Source organism: Microcaecilia unicolor, chromosome 3, assembly GCF_901765095.1.
Source record: "Microcaecilia unicolor chromosome 3, aMicUni1.1, whole genome shotgun sequence".
NCBI classification, from domain to species: Eukaryota; Metazoa; Chordata; class Amphibia; order Gymnophiona; family Siphonopidae; genus Microcaecilia; species Microcaecilia unicolor.
The window spans coordinates 48,899,584-48,921,991 of record NC_044033.1 but is presented as its reverse complement, the minus strand read 5'-3'; the positions used below and the strand labels follow the sequence as shown (position 1 = coordinate 48,921,991).

At 46.6% G+C, this 22,408-nt stretch overlaps 1 protein-coding gene across 3 annotated transcripts in view; it reads left to right on the top strand.

The window, feature by feature from the left end:
- Positions 1–21,976, top strand: part of SRSF7 (serine and arginine rich splicing factor 7) — a 50,935-nt gene extending 28,959 nt beyond the window's left edge. For 2 of the 3 annotated variants that reach the window (XM_030195894.1, XM_030195892.1), the window contains exons 6-8: positions 4,685–4,738; positions 20,638–20,670; positions 21,651–21,976. In XM_030195894.1, coding sequence (XP_030051754.1) covers positions 4,685–4,738; positions 20,638–20,670; positions 21,651–21,705 — 142 coding nt within the window. In that variant the 3' untranslated portion in view covers positions 21,706–21,976. The remainder of the gene's footprint in view (positions 1–4,684; positions 4,739–20,637; positions 20,671–21,650) is intronic. The other variant, XM_030195895.1, reaches the window with a different exon arrangement.
- Positions 21,977–22,408: the final 432 nt, after the last annotated feature.

Sequence of the window (22,408 nt, the reverse complement as noted above, 5' to 3'; positions counted from 1 at the left end):
AGGCTGCTTGTAAGGTGTCTAGGGCTATGGCGCGGTTGTATCCCTTGCCTCCGGAAGATTTGGCCCTGCTGAAACCACCTACTGTGGATGCGGTGGTTACGGCGGTTACTAAGGCTACAGCCATTCCGGTGGATGGCGGTGCAGCCTTACGGGATCCTCAGGATAGGAAGCTAGAGTCCATTCTGAAGCACAGCTTTGATTTGTCGGCTTTGGCCTTGCAAGCCTCTATGTGTGGGGGCTTGGTAGCCAGAGCTTGTTTCCGTTGGGCGGAGAAGCTCTTGGATGAGCCTGCGTTACATAGGACTGGTTTGGTTCAGGAGCTGGCCAAATTGGAGATGGAGTCTTCGTTTTTGGCGGACACCCTTTATGATTTGCTAAGGGCTTCGGCTAAGAATATGGCTCTGGCGGTGACGGCTCGCAGGGCTCTTTGGCTTAGGGGCTGGGTGGCAGATGCGGCCTCTAAAGCAAGGTTGTGTTCTCTACCTTTCAAAGGTTCTATGTTGTTTGGAGAGGACTTGGATAAACTGATGAATGGTCTTGGGGATACCAAGGTCTTACGGTTGCCGAAGTTACGGCCTAAGTCGGCTAGTCGAGGGGGTTCGGCTACAGGTCGGTTTAAGGACGCAAGGCGGTACAGGCCGGGCAGATTTGTATCTCCTAAAAGCCGTTTTTTCCAGCGGACACAGTCCTGTCGAGGAGGTCGGGGACTCCTCCAGAGGTGCCGGAAATGGTAATAAGTCCTCCTTATGAAGGTGTCCGGGTCCAGCCTCTGGTGAAGGTGGGGGCGCGACTTCGTCTGTTTTATCAGGGGTGGACCCAAATTACTTCAGATCAGTGGGTGCTGGAGGTCGTTCGCAACAGTTATGCGCTCGAGTTTGAGCATCCGCTGCCGGATCTGTCTCTTCCCTCTCCTTGTCACTCTCGAGTCAAGTTAAAGGCTATTCAAGAGACTCTGGGTCGCTTAATCCAGTTGGGAGCTGTGGTACCTGTTCCTCGGCACAAGTTGGGAATGGGTTGTTCCATTTACTTTGTGGTGCTGAAGAAGGAGGACCAGTTTCGACCCATTTTAAGATCTCAAGAGGGTCAATGGGGCACTCAAGGTGCCATCCTTCCGCATGGAGACTCTGCGCTCGGTCATAGTGGCTGTTCGTAGGGGAGAATTTCTCACGTCACTGAATCTCACGGAAGCCTATCTGCACGTGCCGATTCGAGAGGCCTATCAGCGTTTCCTTCGTTTTGCTGTTTTAGGGAGGCACTTTCAGTTCTGTGCTCTGACTTTTGGTCTGGCAACGGCTCCACGCACCTTCTCCAAGATAATGGTGGTGGTAGCAGCGACTTTGCGGAGGCAGGGAATTCTGGTGCATCAGTATCTGGACGACTGGTTGATCCAGGCGAAGTCTCGGGCTCACAATATTGCGGCGACGGCTCAGGTGGTCGCGTTTCTGGAATCGCTCGGATGGGTAGTGAATGTAGTCAAGTCAGTTGATCCCATCGCAGAGTCTGGAGTACTTGGGCGTATGGTTCGACACGGCAGTGGGTCGTGTTTTTCTGCCGGATTCTCGGATCGCCTCTCTTCAGCAGCAGATCCGGCTGTTAATGTCCGTTCAGAGTCCGATGGTTCGAATGTACCTTTGGGTTCTGGGTCTCATGGCAGCGACGATAGAGGTAGTACCATGGGCCAAGGCGCATATGCGTCAGCTTCATTCGGCTCTGTTGTCCCGGTGGTCTCCCCAGGTACACAGTTTGGAGTTGCGGTTGCCATTGAGGGGGGCTCCTCGGCGCAGTCTCCAGTGGTAGCTGTGCTAGGCCCATCTGAAAAAGGGCATGCCGTTGGAACCGCCTCAGTGGGTGATTCTGGTTACAGATGCCAGTCTGCTGGGCTGGGGAGCTCAGTGTCTCGGTAAGTCCGCGCAGGGGCGGTGGTCGACGGAGGAAGCTCAGTAGTCTATCAACCGGTTGGAGACCAGCGCGATTCGTCTAGCTCTGGCGTTTCGTTCAAGTGCAGTCGGAAAGGCCGTAAGAGTCGTGTCCTACAACGCGACAGCGGTAGCGTATGTCAACCGGCAGGGCGGTACAAAGTGTCCGCGGTTGGCAATTGAGACGGCTCTGCTCATGAGTTGGGTGGAAAGGCATCTAGTGCAGATTTCGGTAGCACACGTGGCTGGGGTGGACAACGTGAACGTGGATTTTCTAAGCAGACACATGTTGGACCCCCGGTGTTCGACCAGATAGTTCTAAAGTGGGGAATGCCATTAGTGGATCTCATGGCGTCGGCACAGAATGCTCAGGTTCCTCGGTATTTCAGTCGGCGTCGGGATCCGCGAGCAGAAGGGATCGATGCGTTGGTCCTTCCATGGTCTCAGTGGGTGTTGCTGTACGTGTTTCCCCCGTGGCCCTTGATAGATCGAGTCCTACAGAGGGTAGAATGTCATGCAGGTCCGGTGATGTTGGTGACTCCGAATTGGCAACGTCGGCCATGGTTCGGGGATCTGATGCGCCTGTTAGAAGGCGAGCCTCTGCGGCTGGGGGGCTCAGTGCTGTTGTGTCAGGGTCCAGTTGTCATGCCGGATCCGGCTCGGTTCTCTTTTGCGGTGTGGCCCTTGAGAGGGAACGGTTGAGAAAGAAAGGGTTTTCTCAGGTGATTCAGACGATGCTGCAGTCTCGCAAACGTTAGACATCTTTGGCCTATGTGCGCGTGTGGTGCATATTTGAAGATAGGTGTGGGGACCAGGCATGTGTCCCTTCGACAGGTTCTGTGTCGTGCATTTTAGATTTCTTGCAGGATGGTTTTGAGAAGGGCCTTTCATTGTCATCTTTGAAGGTGCAGCTGGCTGCTTTGGCGTGTTTTCGGGGTAAGGTGCAGGGCAGGTCGGTTGTATCTTCCCCGGATGTGGTCCGTTTTTTGAGGGGGGTGAAGTTGCTTCGTCCTCCTCAGCGGCCAGTAGTTCCTCAGTGGGATCTTAATATCGTTCTTCTCTTTGGCGGGTTCTCCTTTTGAGCCCTTGGAGTCTTGTTCGATAAAAGACCTTACTATGAAGGTGGTCTTTTTGGTAGCTATATCGTTGGCTCGCAGGATTTCGGAACTTCAGGCTCTTTCATGTAGGCCTCCGTTTCTGTGGTTTTCTAAGGAAAAGGTTTTGCTGCGTCCCGTCCCTTCGTTTTTGCCTAAGGTGGTATCCTCCTTTCATGTCAATCGGGAGATTTCGTTGCCGGTCTTGGGAGATCGGGCGGGGGATGCTTCTCAGCATCGTTTGGTGAAATTGGATGTGCACAGAGTGTTGAAGGTTTACTTCTGCAGGTCAGAGGACTTCAGGTCTTCGGACAGGTTATTTGTCCTTCATGGGGGGCCTAAGAAGGGAGCGGCTGCTTCTAAGGCATCTATAGCTCGGTGGTTGAAGGATGCCATCTCTTCGGCTTACATATTGCATGGCCGTACGGTGCCGGTGGGGTTCAAGGCACATTCCACTAGGGGGATGGCGGCTTCTTGGTCAGAGAGTAGTTTTGTTCCACCGTTGGACGTTTGTAGAGCGGCGGTGTTGTCCCTCCTGCACTTTTGTTAAACATTACAGAGTGGATGTACAGGCAAGGGAGGATGCCAGGTTTGGAGCTGTAGTCCTGTCCTCTGGGCTTCGCAGATCCCACCCTTAGATGTGTTTACTGCTTTGGTACGTCCCAAGCGTCTTGACCGGTCTGGAGGATTGCTGAGGAAGGTGAAATTAGGCCTTAACTGCTAATTTTCTTTCCTCTAGATCCTCCAGACCATTCAAGAGCCCACCCAGTGTATCGGGCAGTTCAGTATGATATTTTCTTTAGACTTCAGTTGCTGATATGTCTAGTAGCTCCTGTGATTTGGGTCCTGGAGTTTTACTAAGGGCAGTTTGTGCCCATCTGCAGTTGAATTCCCCTGTCTTAAGGGGAGGAGATCTGAGTGTGGATTCAGTGGTTTTGTTTAGGTGGAGGTGTTTTGTTCCTCTGCTTTGTTACTGTTTTACTGCTTAGTAGAAGGTCTGCACAGGCTACGTGTATAAGAGGTTTTAGTGTTCTCAGTCTCCCTCTGCTGGTAGGAGTGCATAACCCAAGCGTCTTGAACGGTCTGGAGGATCTAGAGGAAAGAAAATTAGCAGGTAAGGCCTAATTTCACCTTAACAGGAGAGCGCTAACAAGCTGCAGCAGCACTTAAGGTACAGAGAAGCAAGCAGCATGTCTCAACTGCGTAAACCATGCTGCAATAACTGCAGAAAGCCACAGAGGAGAACAAGAGTATCTGATGTGACCTATCACAATGGGGGGGGGAAGAAGTAACATGGGATGAATAGGTAGGGAGTATAGGAAAAGAAAAAGGCAGGGCATTGCTCTGTTCTTGATACAGGAGAATTTCAGAACTGCTACATTTTGTATTCTGTGTACACACCACAAGGTTTTGAGGTGCTGTCTGTTCTACCAGGGTGCCTACCGCTACCTGAAATACTGAATTCTTTCCTCCCAGAAACTTGCAGTCTGATCGTCAGACAATTGTAGGTTCTTTTTCATTAATGCAGTAGGACATGAAATTTCTTGCCCTTTATATTGAGGGATATTGCAAAATGGTGGGCTGTAATAATCATGGTTCAAGATTTTTGTACTGTTGAATGTCAAACTCATTTTGATGAAGCTAGTACTGAATAGATTCTATTTTTGATTTCAGGTCTAGATCTCGATCAAGATCAAGATCCAGGTCCGTTTCAAGGCCAAGAAGCAGGTGACATTTGTTATATGTAGGACAGTACTTTGAAGTCAGTATGAACTTACTATTTCTTGGTACTGTTCCTTCCCTTAGTTTTGTTCTTAGTACTCCTTTTTAATCATTTTTCTAGCCTAGCCATAACCCTTTGCTAAATGTTTTACATGGTCAATTGTCAGTTACTAATGCTGTATATGTGTGCCAGCCTAGAGTTATGATGGAAAGTGCTGTCTCCATCATTCACAATGTAATGTAAATGCTTTCAAAAATACCAGAATCTTCTCAAGAATAAGAGTTTATATTGTGTTTTTATTTAATACCTGTTTCTTAGCGTCTGCTCCAGACCATTCCCAAAGAGTATATGCTCTCCTGTTTTAAAACCAGGAAAGAGGCAACATATTTGATAAAAATTTGAACATTTGTCACCTGAAAGCAAGTGGTGTATGTTTGTCGGAGATTGGAAAGGAAATGGGACTTGATATACCGCCTTTCTATAGTTTTTACAACTACATTCAAAGCAGTTTACATAATATATACAAGTACTTATTTGTACCTGGGGCAATGGAGGGTTAAGTGACTTGCCCAGAGTCACAAGGAGCTGCAGTGGGAATCGAACCCAGTTCCCCAGGATTAACCACTAGGCTGCTACTCCTGAAGTTTAAAATTAGACTGATTTTATAATAGTAAATGTAGTAAAAGCCAAACTTTTTTTATACTACAGTGTAGTGACAAACTTCTGTCATTTCACTTCATGCACAACTTGCATACAACACTTTTTTTTTTTTGCTTTCAAGCAATTATAATGTATGCACAAAAGGTTTTCTCATGGATACAGAGGCAAGATGGCGTCTTGAGCAGAAGCAAGTACCTGAGCTCTTGAACTGTCGTGGTTTGTCGGCGGAAGCGGTCTTTTCTTCCCCGTTTACATGGGGAAAAGAAAAGGGAAATCCAGGGGGCAGGCCTCCTTAACCCCTGGAGGGAACCCCGTACTTCGCCAGACTACACTGACGATGTTTGCTACTCAGGCACTGGGAACTCCAACGCTCACTGCGAACGGACATTCCCTCTCTTTCAGAGAGGGAAGCCCGCAGCATAGAGGAGATCTCTTTGAGCTCTCCCTCGAGCACGACACCTCCCAGACCGGGTAGCAGCTTTTTACAAGCAGAGGAGCAGATCAAAGAACAACCTGGAGCAGTGATTGCTTCTTTGTCTGGAGGAGGCCCCCCTGCTACTTCTACCCCAGAGTTACTATCTTGTGAAGGACGGGAGATACCGTCTCCTTCCCTGGAGCCTGCTACTGTGATCTGGAAGAAAAGAGAAAAGCCGAGCATGGTGACATTGGACACCCTATGGGATGTGATTCAAGAGCTGACCGGCTCTCTCCTCCAGGTAACTCAAACTTTTACAGAAGAAATGAGTGGTTTGAAAAAGACCTATATATCTTTGTCTGAGACTGTTCAAAAACAGGAGGAAAAAATTCTAAAGCTAGAAGGCGAAATAAAATCCTTACAAACTTTTGCTGGGGCAGCCATGAAAGAAAGGGAGATTGTTAACAGGAAATTAGAGTACCTGGATAACAATGCCAGAAAATTAAACCTAAGACTGCTTAATTTCCCAAAATCTCCGATTATATCGGCTCTCGATATGTTAAAGAAATACTTTAATGAAATTCTGGCTATTCCAAAAGAAGCATATCCTCCAATCACCCGGGCTCAATATATTACAGGAAAAGGAACTTCAACACAACAGCGATTGAATCTAACTGAATTTCTTGAAAGTTCCTTTGAAGTAATTACTGAGCGCACCACTCTTTTGGTATCATTTGTGTTTGAATCTGATATAACATCTTCCGTTTATACTTTAAACATATGAAGGCATTGTTCCTTGGTTCCAGAATACAAATGTTTCCAGACTTAAACAGAGAGACTTTGAAACGAAGGCGTGAGTTTTTGGGTTTAAAGCAGAGGACTCTTACTCTGAAAGGAACATTCCTATTGAAATTTCCCTGCAGATGCTTTCTTTCTCTTAACTCTGTTAACTATATGTTTACCGATCCAAAGAAAATGCGAAGTTTTATTGCCTTTAAGAAGGAAGAGAATCGTTCTAATCAGAACAATCCTGTAGGCTAATGCTGTTGAATTCAATTGTGGGCTTAGTAGTTCTTCTGCTCCTATGTTTATAGTATTTCTTATTTTGAATTTTTGCATTGTGTTTTGCCTCACTTAAATAGTGGACTAAATAAATGAAAGTATTTACCTAGAGGAGGTTACACCTCCTAGATCTATATCTCTTTTTCAGTTTTTTGTAAAATTCAGTTACTGCTTTTGCAGTCATGTTATGTGATTGTAAAATTAAAAAATTATAAATAAAGAATTAAAAAAGAAAAAAAAAAAAGGTTTTCTCATATTACCTATTTGAGAATAAGTGGGCATGATACATATGGATGACATCATCCATGGAGCCCGGTGTGGACACTGCCATAGTGCACTGTCACATAAGTGGGTGCCGTCCTGCCCGATTGATGCTCAAGTGTGAGACCAGCAGTCTTAACGTTTTTCTGCAGAACAGAGAGGTCGGATTCTTAATCTGTCCTTAATATGTCTTACTTTCTTTTTGGTGCCTTCCCTTTTTTGGGGGACATTTTTTTTTTTCTTTTATCAATTTTATCTCCCCCTCCCCAAGTTTTTTCATTTTTTCATCCTTTGGGGCCTCTGAGCCCTCTTAACCAGGCAGTATTGACCATTTTTGGATACAAAACTACTATATCTCCCCGGGCCATTGAACTTTTTGACCTTACGTCAGCTGTTTGGGGTCCCCCCCCCCCTCCATGTCGTTGCGTGCTGAAGTATACTCTTCAGTAGGGATCATAAAGAACAACCATACCATTTCAGGCACAGACCTCCCATAACGCTGTGATTGGCTCAGAGACTTCCCGGTCTCTCAGCTGAGTGAAGCACTGCCAAAAAAGATGTTTTTATTATTGAGGGGGGGGGGGGGGGGGGGAATGACGGCCAAAATGGGCGTTTTTTTTGGATGGGCGTCCTCAACTGCACTGTCCCTTGGATCGAGCCGCATCGGAGGGGGTGAGCAGTGTGGCGTCTTCAGGCAGCACAGGGAGGCATATTTGGCATGTGCAGAGCAGCCAGGATAACGCTTGGCTGCTGTGCGCATGCTCGACTGGTCGATTGGCCAACCGTTTAACGATGGAATAGAGAATGCAAATGAGCTACAATGAGCAGCTCATTTGCATTCCCTTTCCTTAATGCTTGCCCGTTCCTTACCGATTCGCTAAGGGAATCGGTAAAGGAAGGGCTCTAACGATTGTTTAGTGCATCTGGCCCTCAGGCCTTGCTTCCAGAGCTTCTGGAAGGACTGCTGCATCACCCTGCATCGATGGGGATGCTTGCGCCTGCTGTGCTGCCTGCTGCAGCTATGTCTGGCCCTCCACCCATGGTGAGGAATCTGAGCTTGGCACCGCTTGCGTTTCCGGTATCGGCTGCCACCCAGGTTGACTCCACACCCATGGAGGAAGCTTCGCCGCAGTCCATGCGGGGATCGGCTCCTTGACATCGCCATTGAAACCATGGGTCTTTGGCGTCGAGGCGGGTTTGGTCTCTGAAGTCACTGAGGGAAGTGCTCGCCAACGCTGAGGAAGAACGCTCGGAGTTAGAGGAATATCCCATATACTTTTCCTCCGATGAGTCTTTTGGGATACACTCTGACTCCTGAGAGCCTCTCCTTTTCTTCTTTTGTTTGGGAAATGGCTCAGGCCATTCCATTCCCAGTAGACATGGAGGATGAGCCCAGGGCTGAGATGCTTGAGGTCCTGGACTACACTTATCTACCTAAAGAGGCAGTGACAGCTCCTTTGCATAAGGTACTCAGGGAAGTCCTTACACGAAACTGAGCATCCCCTCTCTCTGGCCCCGTGATCCCTAAGAAGACAGATTCGCAGTATAGTATCCATGGTGAACCTGGGTTGGTGAGGTCTCAGTTACCTCACAACTCCATGGTGGTGGACTCTGCCCTCAAAAGAGCCAAGAGTTCTAGGGACTATGCTTCATTGCCCCCAGGCAGAGAAGCTAGGATTTTGGACTCTTTTGGGAGGAAAATGTATCAGGCCACCATGCTTGTTGCCCATATAAGATCATACCAGCTCTTCACGAGCATCCACTTGCAGAACTCTGTGCAGTAGCTGTCCAGTTTGGTCGATGCCCTCCCTCTGGAGCAAAGCCGAACCTTTTTGTCAGATGGTCAAACATCAGAAAGCTTGTCGTAAACCAACACTTTTGATGTAGCATCCAGGATCTCTGCTCAGGGTATAGCAATATGCAGACTCTCATGGCTGTGTGTTTCTGACCTGGACCATTCGGTCCAGCAGAGGATTGCAGATGTTCCTGGGGGGGGGGGGGGGGGGGGAATAATCTTTTCATGGAGAAGGTGGAAGATCTAGTTGACCAGATCAAGAAGCACACATGCTATGGCTTCTCTCTCCCGCCGGGTGCCTTCTGCTACCACCTCAGCTAGGAGGTATTTTAGTGGGTCACGGAGTGCTTCCTATTCTAGGTGTAGGTACACCCCCACGTCCCGACAGCCTACTCAGGGTCAGCCCCAGAATGCTCGTTCCATCAACAGTGTGTGCCCAAGGCCCCTACTGCGTCCCAGCAAAAGCAAGGGACGGGCTTTTGACTGGCTCCAGGGAAGCCTAGCCAAAATAAAACTTTCTCTGCCGGACGACTTGCCGGTCAGGGGAGGTTAATGTTTTTTCACCAAAGGTGGTCTCTCATAACCTCCGACCAGTGGGTTCTTCAAATAGTCGGGTTAGGGTGCACCCTCAGTCTGGAATCCAAGCTTCCAAATTGCCCATCGGGCGCCCATTCATTCAGCTCGCAGCACAGGCAGGTACTTGCAGAGGAACTCTGCCCTTCTGAAGGCCCATGCAGTCGAGCCTGTTCCACCAGGGGAAGAAGGTCTGGGATTCTATTCCAGGTACTTCCTTGTGCAGAAAAAAAACAGGGGGGATGCGTCTCATCCTAGACCTAAGGGCCCTGAACAAATTCCTGGCACGAGAAACGTTCAGGATGGTTTCCCTGGGCACCCTTCTTACCATGATTCAGGAAAAGATTGGCCATGCTCTCTGGACTTAAAGAACGCTTACGCTCGTATTACCTTCGATTTCCGCTGGGAATGCAGCATTTTCAGTACTGCATACTGCCCTTTGCCCTAGTGTCAGCTCCCAGAGTATTCACAGAATGTCTAGCAGTAGTTGGTGTCGCTACACAGACTGGGAGTGCATGTGTTCCCTTATCTCGACGATTGGCTGGTGAAGAGCAGCTCAGAAGATGGTGCTTGGGAGTCCATGCGGAAGACTATTCAGGTGCTGGAACTCCTGGGATTCGTAATAAATTATCCCATCTCACTCCGTTTCAGAAATTGGAGTTCATTGGAGCATTGTTCAGCACGACAACGGTTCGAGACTAAATTCCTGAGGCGCGGGCAGACAACCTTCTGTTCCTGGTGTCAAGGGTTCAATCATCACAACAAGTCACAGCTCAGCAGATGTTGAGACTTCTGGGGCACATGGTCTTCACAGTTCCTGTTACACCCATGGCACGCCTGCACATGAGATTTGCTCAGTGGACCCTAGCTTCCCAGTGGTGTCAGGCTACTACTTTCACCCTCCTGTAGATTTCAACCTCTTCTTCCACCTCAGTCTCACTGTTTTTCTTCCTTTGTAATCCACTCCATCCGTCTATTTGCTCCTCTGCCCTGTCCGAGGACCAGTCATTTATTGACCCCCTGATAAGTCCCTTTCTTCCTTTCTCACTGACTTTGATGCCTGGCTTTCCTTCTTTCTTGAACCTTCATCTCCTTCCCTCATTCTTGGGGATTTTAACATTCATGCTAATGATCCCTCTTACTCTTATGCTTCTCAATTTCTTGCTTTAACATCCTCTTTCAATCTTCAACTGTGCTCCACTGCCCCCACTGTCTTAATCATATCCTCTTCTCAAACTGCTCACTCTCCAGTTTCTGTGCCTCAACTCTTCCCCTCTCTGACCATCATCTGATAACTTTCACACTGACACCCTCCTCCCCAGTCCCGTCCAATCTTAACCAATACATTTAGGAATCTTCAGGCTATTGACCCTTCTACTCTGTCCTCCAGTATTTCAGATCTCTTCTCTACCACTATGTTATCCAAGTCTGTCAATGAGGTTGTCTCTTTCTATAATACTATTCTCTCCTCTACTCTGGATACTCTCGCTCCTCCCATTCCCCATTCTGTAAAACATACCAAACCCCAGCCTTGGCTGACCTCTAGAATCTGCTACCTACGTTCCTGTGCCCTCTCTGCTGAACGGCCTTTGGCTGAAATCCCGTGCTCATGCTGACTTCATACATTTCTAATTCTTGCTGACCTCCTTCCAGTCTGCTCTTTTACTTGCCAAACAGGACTATTACATCCAGTTGATATTCTCTTGGCTCAAACTCTCAACGTATCTTTGTCACACTGAACTCTCTCCTCAAAGCGCCTTCACCTCCACCACCCCCCCCCCCCTTCACTTTCCCCCCAGACTCTGGCTGAGTTCTTTCATGATAAGGTTCACAAGATTAAACTTGAATTCTCAACCAGGTCACCTCCACCTCTCCTTCCCTTAGTCCATTCTCTCAACCCTCCAACCCCTGCCTCCTTTTCTGAAATCACTGAAGAGGAAACTACACATCTTCTTTCCTCCTCAAAACTAACTACCTGTTCCTCTCATCCTGTTCCCACCCATCTACTTAACACTGAGGCATATTTTCAAAGCACTTAGCCTTCCAAAGTTCCATAGGTTTCTATGGAACTTTGGAAGGCTAAGTGCTTTGAAAATATGCCTGTCTCCCCTACTGTCATCCATTTTATCATATCCTCAATCTTTCACTGTCCACTGCGACTTCCTGAAACCTTCAAACATGCCGAAGTCACACCACTCCTTAAAAGAACTTCATTGGACCCTACCTGTCCTTCCAACTATCGCCCCATCTCCCTCCTCACTTTCCTATCCAAGATACTTGAACGTGCTGTTCACCGCCGTTGCCTTGACTTTCTTTCATCTCAAGCTATTGATCCACTTCAATCTGGCTTTTGCCCCCTTCATTCAACTGAAACAACGCTTGCTAAAGTCTCCAATGATCTGTTCCTGGCCAGATCCAAAGGTCTCTATTCTATCTTCATCCTTCTCGATCTCTCTGCTGCTTTTGACACTTGATCACAGCCTACTCCTTGATATGCTGCCCTCACTTGGATTTCAAGGCTCTGTTCTTTCCTGGTTTTCTTCTTATCTCTCCCAGCGTACCTTTAGTGTATACTCTAGTGGATCCTCTTCTACTTCTATTCCACTGTCAGTTGGTGTACCTCAGGGATCTGTCCTGGGACCTCTTCTTCTCTTGGTACTCTGATCTCATCCCATGGTTTTCAGTATCATCTTTAAGCTGAAGACTCCCAGATCTACCTCTCCACACCAGAAATCCAGGCCAAAGTATCAGCCTGCCTGTCTGACATTGCTGCCTGGATGTCTCAGCGCCACCTGAAACTAAACATGACCAAGACTGAGCGGCTTATCTTTCCCCCTGAACCAACCTCTCCTCCTCCCCCATTCTCTATTTCTGTGGATAACACTCTCATCCTTCCTGTCTCATCAACTTGTAACCTTGGGGTCATCTTCGACTCCCTCTTTCTCGGCACATATTCAGCAGACTGCTAAAACCTGTCGTTTTTCTCTATAATATCAGCAAAATTCGCCCTTTCTGAGCACACTACCACCTCTTATCACCTCTCGCTTAGACTATTGCAACTTGCTTCTCACAGGTCTCCCACTTACCCATCTCTCTCCTCTTCAATCTGTTCAAAATTCTGCTGCATGACTAATATTCTGCCAGTGTCGTTATGCTCATATTAGCCCTCTCCTCAAGTCACTTCACTGGCTTCCTATCCATTCCGCATACAGTTCAAACTCCTCTTATTGACCTATAAGTGCATTCACTCTGCAGCTCCTCAGTACCTCTCCACTCTAATTTCTCCTTACATTCCTCCCTGGGAACTCCGTTTACTGGGTAAATCCCTCTTATCTGCACCATTCTCCTCCACTGCTAACTCCAGACTCCGTTCCTTTTATCTTGCTGCACCATATGCCTGGAATAGGCTTCCTGAGCTGGTACGTCAAGCTCCATCTCAGGCTGTCTTCAAATCTAAGCTAAAAGCCCACCTTTTTTTTTTTTTTTTTCTAAATATATATATTTTTTATTATTTTATCATTTTACTTAATTACATTCACATTTATCACATAAATGTAAGGAAATACAGACATTAATATAAAAAGGAAAACATTTTCTCTCAAGAATATATATTTGCATAATTGTCCACAATTGGAAGATCCAAAATCCATTTATCACATAAATGTAAGGAAATACAGAAATTAATATAAAAAGGAAAACATTTTCTCTCAAGTATATATATTTGCATAATTGTCCACAATTGGAAGATCCAAGATCAGGAAAACAATCTTAAAGAAAATAAGAAAAACTCAAAATGGTTAATCTTACACTTCACATTTTCTGAGGGAGGAAGGTTAATCGGTTATTGCAGCCAGTACAGTGGTAACTGAAGGAAGTTGTTGCAGAGGATTCTTCATCTGTTTCCACAAACTCTATAATTTCTTAGGTTCAAACAAATAAGTAATAAGGAAAATAAAACACTTACAAGGGAATCGTGCTAGGAAGGTCCCACCTGGGGCAATGATTCCTGGCTGAAAAGCCAAGACTTCACACCTCCCAGTCTGCAATTCCCTTGATGTGTCAGGCAATATATTCATCTTTGAACCCCAAAAACTATCAACCATATATCGGAAATACAATTTCAAAACGTTGTTACTATCTAATCAAATCACTAATTTGACTAAAGTCACTAATAATATAAATCTATAGCTTCTGAATTTTCCAAAATGTCAGTTAAACACATCTCTTTTCTCTGAAAGAAGATTTTAAAGGAAATATAATTTTAGTCACCAAAAGGTGGCTATCAGAAGGTATTAGCAAAGTATCAGAGAAATATTTCTTCAAGAATTCAGTAGCTAATATATAGGATATTATAGGTAAATTTATCATTCTCAAGTTATTTTCCCTTAATTGGTTCTCCAGAAATTCCAATTTTTACAAGAAAAATAACTATTCTTCATTACCAAATTATCTAATTTTCATAGAGAAGCCATTTCTGTAATCAGTCTGTTTTTATATCTTGGACTTCCACTTTGTTAGATAAGTATTAATATAAATTCTTTAACTCGCATAGTGAAAAATTTTAAACATCTGAAGAAAAGTTATTCACATTCTGCTGCAGTTCCTATAGTATGTCCTTTATGACATTATTGGCTTCACCAAGTCCAATTTCTCCACAGAAGCCGCTCCAGATATCTTCGGGGGGGAAGAGCTCACTCTCCAATCCCCCAGTTGGTTTATTATCCAGAGTCGATGCTGCGCCAGGACCTCCTCGGGTCACATGAAAATCCTAACCCACTTCGGGTGTTTCCATTATTGACCTCCATAGCGAAGCATTACTATTTCCGGGTCTTGGAGGGGTCGTGCCAACAGGGGGACTCAAAGTCACTCCCTCCACTGAGATTCGGCAATAAAGCCTTGCTGTTCCCCGAAGCAAGAACCGATATTCCTGACGTTATAACCCCAAATCTCTCCAAAATAGACTGAGAAGTGGTGGGAACCCCAGCCGTGTTCGAGGAGGACAGCACCACGGCTTTGCCTTTTCTCTTCCCCATTCTCTGGGGAGCGCGCCTTCTTCAGGCATTCTGGTGTAAAAGGGGAACTCAACTAGCGTACGTCCTCCCTCAACACCATCTTGGATCCTCCAGGTTGGGACACTCTTTGTCTGGTTTCTCCTCAGAGGCCTGTCTGATATGGGTAACCCTACAGCATAACCCTCTGAGTCATTGAAACACGGAAGCCCCTCCACCACTTGCAAGGTGGTGTCCCTTCGGAGGGGTAAAAGCCCACCTTTTTGATGCTGCTTTTAACTCCTAAACCTTATTCACTTGTTCAGAAACTTTATTTTATCATCCTCTTGTTTGTCCTCTTTGTCTGTCCTAATTAGAGTGTAAGCTCTGTTGAGCATGGACTGTCTCTTCATGTTCAAGGGTACAGTGCTGCGTACGTCTAGTAGCGCTTTAGAAATAAGTAGTAGTAGTAACCTAGAAAATGTCATCTGAGTGTCCACCGACGTGCGTTCCCATCAGTAGTGAACAATTCGATCCAATTTGACCATGGGACATCCATTCCAAATTCCTCAGCCGTAAAAAGTGCTGACGGATGAATCTCTCCTAGGGTTGGGGGATCATGTAGATGGGCTTCAACCTCCTGGAGCTCCAAGCGATCTGGAACGCTCTAAAACCTTTCACAGATCGACTGTCCAACCAAATTATCTTAATTCAAACAATCAGGTTGCGATGTACTACCTCAACAAGGAACGGGGGGGGGGGGGGGGGGGGCACCAGATCTCGCCTTCTGTGTCAGGAAACTGTCCAGATGTGTCTTTGGGCGTATCGTCACGGCATGTTTCTCTAAGCCACTTATCTGAGAGGCGTAAACAGTCCTGCTGGCAGGTTGAGCAGGGTAATGCAACCTCATGAATGGTCTCTGAATATGGGCGTGGCCTGCAAGATTTTCCGAGCATGGGGCACCCCCTCAGTGGATGTTTTCGCCGCTACCTCACCAGTGGTCTCTGAATATGGGCGTGGCCCAGAAGATCTTCCGAGCATGAGGCACCCCCCCCCCTTTGGTGGATCTTTTCACCGCTCAATTCAATTACAAGGTCTCTCAGTTCCAGCCTTCAGGCCCACGACAGACTAGCGTCAGATGCCTTTCTCCTGCATTGGGGAACAGGCCGGTATGCGTATCCTCCCATACCTCTGGTGGGGAAGGCATTGCTGAAACTCAGGCAAGACCACGGACCATGATCCTGTTCGCGCCATATTCGCGCCAATTTTTCTCCAAGGGCAAGCAGCCTGCTTGTTCTCACTGATGGGTGACGTCCACGGCAGCCCCAGAAACGGAAATCTTCATAGCAACAAAAAGTTTGCTAGAGCCTTCGAGCGCGCAGGCCCGCGCATGCGCGGCCATCTTCCCGCCCATCACGCGATAGTTTCGCTTCAGTTCACTCAGATGTTTGAGGTCCTTGACTATCCTTCGCCACCTACGGAATCATCCACTGTTCCTCTGCATAATGTCCTTAAAGAGACATTGCTGAAGAACTGGAAGAAACCACTAACTAACCCCACCATTCCCAAAAAAGCTGAGTCCCAATATCGGATTCATGGAGAACCTGAGTTGATGAGGTCACAGTTACCTCATGACTCTATGGTTGTGGACTCTGCTCTCCAAGAGGGCCAGGAGCACTAGAGATTACACCTCGGCGCCCCCGGGGCAGGAATCTAGAACTCTTGACTCGTTTGGGAAAAAGGCCTATCAGTCTTCTATGCTCGTGTACAAGATTCTGTCATACCAGCTGTACACGAGCATCCACATGCATGATAGACCTTTGGTCTTTCCCAGTATGGCAATACTTATGTAACAATGTAAAGCAACTGGCGGACTTGGTGGAAAAGCTCCCTGTGGAGCACGCCAGGCCTTTTCAGGAGGTGGTCAGGCAGCTGAAGGCGTGTCATAAATTCCTGTCCAGGGGTGTTTATGATTCCTTTGATGTTGCATCCAGAGCCGCTGCTCAGGGTATAGTGATTCGCAAACTCTCATGGCTGCGTGCCTCTGACCTGGACAATCGAGTCCAGGCTTGCGGATGTCCCTTGCCGGGGGGGGCGGTAATATTTTTGGCGCGAAAGTTGAGCAGGTGGTCGAACAGCTCCACCAGCGGGAAACTGCTATAGACAATCTCTCCTGCCGGTCGCCTTCAGCTTCTACCTCAACAGGTAGGTGTTTTTTCCAGGGAAGAAGGACTGCTCCCTATGCCTACAATAGGCGTAGGTACAATCCTCCTTCCCGACAGCCTTCTCAGGCTCAGCCCCAGCGCCCTTGTTCTGTCAACAGCGTGCGCTCAGACAGGCCCCTGCACCTCCCCAGCAAAAGCAAGGGACGGGCTTTTGACTGGCTCCAGCTGAGCATAGCCACTATCAAAGTGTCGGTGCCGGACAATCTACTGGTCGGAGGGAGGTTAAAATTTTTTCACCAAAGGTGGCCTCTTGTAACCTCTGATCAGTGGGTTCTTCAAATAATCCGGTTAGGATACACCCTCAATCTGGAATCCATACCTCCAAATTGCCCACCGGGAGCTCATTCTTACAGCTCCCAGCACAAGCAGGTACTTGCAGAGGAACTCTCCGCCCTTCTAAAGGTCCATGCGGTCGAACCCGTTCCACCAGGGGAAGAAGGGCTGGGATTCTATTCCAGGTACTTCCTTGTGTAAAAGAAAAAGGGGGATGCGTCCCATCCTAGACCTAAGGGTGTGAATAAATACCTGGTCTGAGAAAAGTTCAGGATGGTTTCCCTGGGCACCCTTCCTCCCATGATTCAGGAAAATGATTGGCTATGCTCTCTGGACTTAAAAGATGCTTATACACACATCCTGATACTTCCAGCTCACAGGAGGTATCTTCGATTCCATCTGGGAGCGCAGCACTTCCAGTATTGTGTGCTGCCTTTTGGTCTGGCATCTGCGCCCAGCGTGTTTACAGAATGCCTGACAGTAGTTGCAGCGTCGCTACGCAGACTGGGAATGCATGTGTTCCCTTATCTCGATGATTGACTGGTGAAGAACACCTCAGAGGCAGGAGCTTTTCAGTCCATGCAGATGACTATTCAACTGCTGGAGCTACTCGGGTTTGTGATAAATTACCTCAAGTCCCATTTTCTTCCTGTTCAAAGACTGGAATTTATTGGAGCTCTGCTGGATTCACAGAAGGCTCGCGCCTATCTCCCTGAGAAGAGAGCAGACAGTCTTCTGTCTCTAGTTTCCATGGCCAGAGCGTCTTAGCGGATCACAAGCTCGGCAGATGTTGAGACTTCTGGGCCATATGGCCTCCACAGTACACTTGACACCCGTGGCTCGTCTTCACATGAGGTCTGCTCAATGGACCCTAGCTTCCCAGTGGTATCAAGCTGCAGGGAATCTGGAGGATGCGATCCAGCTGTCCACAATTCCCTTCAGTGGTGGACAATTTGATCTAATTTGACCTTGGGATGTCCTTTTCAAATTCCTCAGCCTCAAGTGCTGACAATGGATTCATCCCTCCTGGGGTGGGGAGCTCATATCGATGGGCTTTACACTCAAGGAGCTTGGTCCCTCCAGGAATCAGGTCTTCAGATCAATCTCCTAGAGTTGCGATCGGTCTGGAACACTAAAGGCTTTCAGAGATCGGCTGTCCAATCAAATTATTCAAATTCAGACAGACAATCAGGTTGCCATGTACTGCATCCAAGCAAGGGGGGCACCGGATCTCGCCCCATGTGTCGGGAAGCCGCTCAGATATGGCTTTGGGCTCGCCATCATGGCATGTTTCTCCAAGCCACGTATCTGGCAGGCATAAGCAGCAGTCTGGCCGACAGGTTGAGCAGGATCATGCAACCTCACGAGTGGTCGCTCAACTCGCCCATAGTGTGCAAGATCTTCCAAGCGTGGGGCACCCCCTCAGTGGATCTTTTCGCCATTCAGATCAATCACAAAGTCCCTCAGTTCTGTTCTAGGCTTCATGCTTAGGCCGACGACAGACTAGCGTCAGATGCTTTTCTCCTTCATTGGGGGATGGGCCTTCTTTATGCATATCCTCCCATACCTCTGGTGGGGAAGTCTTTACTGAAACTCGGGCAAGACCGCGGAACCATGATTCTGATTGCTCCTTTTTGGCCTTATCAGATATGGTTCCCTCTTCTTCTGGAGTTGTCCTCCGAAGAACCGTGGAGATTGGAGTGTTTTCCAACCCTCATTACTCAGAACGAGGGGCGCTTCTGCATCCCAACCTCCAGTCTCTGGCTCTCATGGCCTGGATGTTGAGAGTGTAGACTTCGCCTCCTTGGGTCTTTCTGAGGGTGTCTCTGGAGTCTTGCTTCCAGAAAAGATTCCACGAAGAGGTGTTACTCTTTTAAATGGAGGAGGTTTGCTGTCTGGTGTGACAGCAAGGCCCTAGATCCTCGCTCTTGTCCTACACAGACCCTGCTTGATTATCTTCTACATCTGTCAGAGTCTGGTCTCAAGACCAACTCCGTAAGAGTTCACCTTAGTGTGAGTAGAGCTTTTCATTATCATGTAGAGGGTAAGTCTATCTCTGGACAGCCTTCAGTTGTTCGATTCATGAGAGCTTTGCTTTTGTCAAAGCCCCCTGTCAAACCTCCACCAGTGTCATGGGATCTCAATGTCGTTCCCACCCAGCTGATGAAGCCTCTTTTTGAGCCACTGAATTCTTGCCATCTGAAGTACTTGACCTGGAAGGTCATTTTCTTGGTGGCTGTTACTTCAGTTCGAAGAGTCAGTGAGCTCCAAGCCTTGGTAGTGCATGCTTCTTATCTCAAGTTTCATCACAACAGAGTAGTCCTCCGCACACACCCTAAGTTCTTGCCGAAGGTGGTGTCGGAGTTCCATCTGAACCAGTCAGTTGTCTTGCCAACATTTTTTCCCCCCTCATACCCGCCCTGCTGAACGTCAGTTACATAAATTAGACTACAAGAGAGCATTGGCCTTTTATGTGGAGCGGACAAGCCCCTTCAGACAGTCCACCCAAATGTTTGTTTGTTTTTCGATCCCAACAGAAGGGGAGTGGCTGTCGGGAAACGCACCATTTCTAATTGGCTAGCAGATTGCATTTCCTTCACTTATGCCCAAGCTGGGCTGAATCTTGAGGGTCATGTCACGGCTCATAGTGTTCGAGCCATGGCAGCGTCAGTGGCCCACTTGAAGTCAGCCACTATTGAAGAGATTTGCAAGGCTGCGACGTGGTCATCAGTCCACACTTTCACATCTCATTACTGCCTCCAGCAGGATACCCGACGCGACAGTCGGTTTGGGCAGTCGGTGGTGCAGAATCCCACCCCCCTAGGCCCATTTTTATTCTGTTCTAGGCTGCACTCTCAGTTAGATGTTATGCTTCATAGGTCAATCCTTGTTATGTCCTCGCCGTTACGAGGCCCAATTGACCTTCTTTGTTGTTTTGAGTGAGTCTGGGTGCTAGGGATACCCCATCATTGAGAACAAGCAGCCTGTTTGTCCTCGGAGAAAGCGAAGATACATACCTGTAGCAGGTATTCTCCGATGACAGCAGGCTGATTGTTCTCACAAACCCGCACGCCTCTCCTTTGGAGTTGTCCTTTTTCTTTGTTGTTGCTTATTATTTAACTGAAGCAGGACTCTCGCACAACGGGTGGGAAGATGGCTGCGCGGTGTGCGTGCTTGAAGGCTCTAGCAAACTTTTTGTTGCTAGGAAGATTTCCATTCCTGGGGCTGCCGTGGACGTCACCCATCAGTGAGAACAATCAGCCTGCTGTCCTCAGAGAATACCTGCTATAAGTATGTATCTTCGCTTTACATGCACACCGGTTAAAAGCCTTCCCATATCAAAACTTTCCGGCAAATGGAGTCTCAAAAGCTTTATTTTGCTTTTTGTATCTGATTTAGGAACTATCATCAACCTACAGGTTGTGGCAGACCAGCCTAGAATTACATGATAAAATATTTGATTTGTATATACTTTGATCTCAAAGTTGAGATGAAATTTGAATAGCTGTTCTTGCATGACAGCTAATAAATGGATAGGTTACTGAAGTATGTTACATGGATGTCATAGCAGTGAAAATTGTCCTTTTTGTAAAGAAATGTCTGATCACATGTATTTATGTAACTTTTTTTTGTCCTTTTCATGGTTTGATAGATCAAAATCAAGATCAGCATCATTAAAGAGAAGGTAAGATGACACGTTCTAAAAACTGGTGTCTATGTAGCTGGATTGTAATACTTCCTGTTCAGGTTTTTGCTTTGTGCTTGCTAAGAGCCGCTAATACTTCCCCTTTTTTTTCTCCTCTGATCGTTTTATGGCAGTGATTCCCAAACCTGTCCTGGGAGAACACCAGCCAGTCATGTTTTCAGGACTCTCATAATAATGAATGTAGATGAGACTGATTTGCATACCAATGAAGTAGTGTATGCAAATCAATCTCGTGTATATTCATTGTGGGTATCCTGAAAATCTGACTGGCTGGGGTACCTAGGACAGGTTTGGGAATCGCTGGTTTTGGTAGTAGAACTTAGTATATATTAACTGCATAGTCAACTGATTTCAGTTGCTCTTGTTAAAATGAGGAAAGGTCCACAGTTTTGTTTTTGAGACTTGTTGGGGGAGATAACAGCATTTGTTACTTGTATGTATGTTTGTGATTTTTTTTTTTTTTTATTATGTATGTCTATTATTTAAAAACTTCTAGTCTGCCTACAACTAGGCAGATCACAATTTTGTTAGCTGCTTGGTTTAAGTGGGATACAAGTTTTTAAAATAAATGGGTCGCTGGTGTACAGAGTATTACAAAACTGCTTACACTTTTTTTTTAACAGTTGAGGCAGCTGTGATTGATTTAAGCAAAAGACCTGGAAAGAGTGGGATGTTTTTTTTTTTAGACTAAATATTTTTTGGCTAGTTAAGCTATACGTTTCTGTTGTGCCAAGCTGCTTTTAGTTTAATATAAACTAAGGATCCTGTTTACTAAGGTGCGTTAGTGTTTTTAGTGGCCTACAGTTAGCGCACACTCTAACCATGTAGGCGCCTATAGGGATATTGTAGGCATGTATATGGTTAACGCACCTATAACACTGCTTAGTAAATGGGGCCTTAAATTATTAGCAGAAATGACATGAGGTTGATTAAACTTTTTTTTCCTCTTCTCTCCTTAGTCGTTCGCCATCAGGAAGCCCTAGAAGGGGTGGAAGCACTGAACGAGATATCTAAATTGTAACAACTTAGGAAGAAAGTTATTTTGTTTACATGACTATAAGGGATTTTGTGATGCCTGTTAGACAAATATTAGGACCTCAGTGCTGGTGGGAGGGAAGGGGGAAGGGATTTGGCAGTGATTAAACAATTAGAATAAGATTGGACATTTTAAACTTTGGAAATCCATACCAGTAAGTTAGTGGACAAGTTTTTGTTTTGTTAACATCAAATGATTTGATTGTGGGATTTTTGTATCTGCACATTAAAATATGTACTTCCAATTAAACTTAGTTCTTTGTTTTAACAAGGCTGTTTGAGTTTGAAACATTGGCTTATCAACATTTAATTTTGAGAGTTCAAATTTCTTTTCATCCTGCCATGCCAATCTAGACAAGGGTTGTGTCCCTTTCTGACCAGTAAATGGAGATAGAGATGTTGATTTCAGCCAGTTGCATCACCAGCAATAAGGGTCAATGCTGGTTCAGAAACTTCAGTATTTCTTTACTCCAGCAGATGGTGCAGGTAGAACTGGTGTGGTAGGTGCGCCTGGCTCCCCAGGGCACAGTCCATGGCCTGTGTCCAGTGAGTTTGAGTCCATCAGGGCCTTGTTGTCTGGGTATAGGCCATAGCCCATAGTTCAGGATGAACTAATTGAGGAGTCTTTTTTTTTTTTTTTTTTTTTTTTTTCCCCTCATTCCCCAGTCCAGAGTTCCATTTC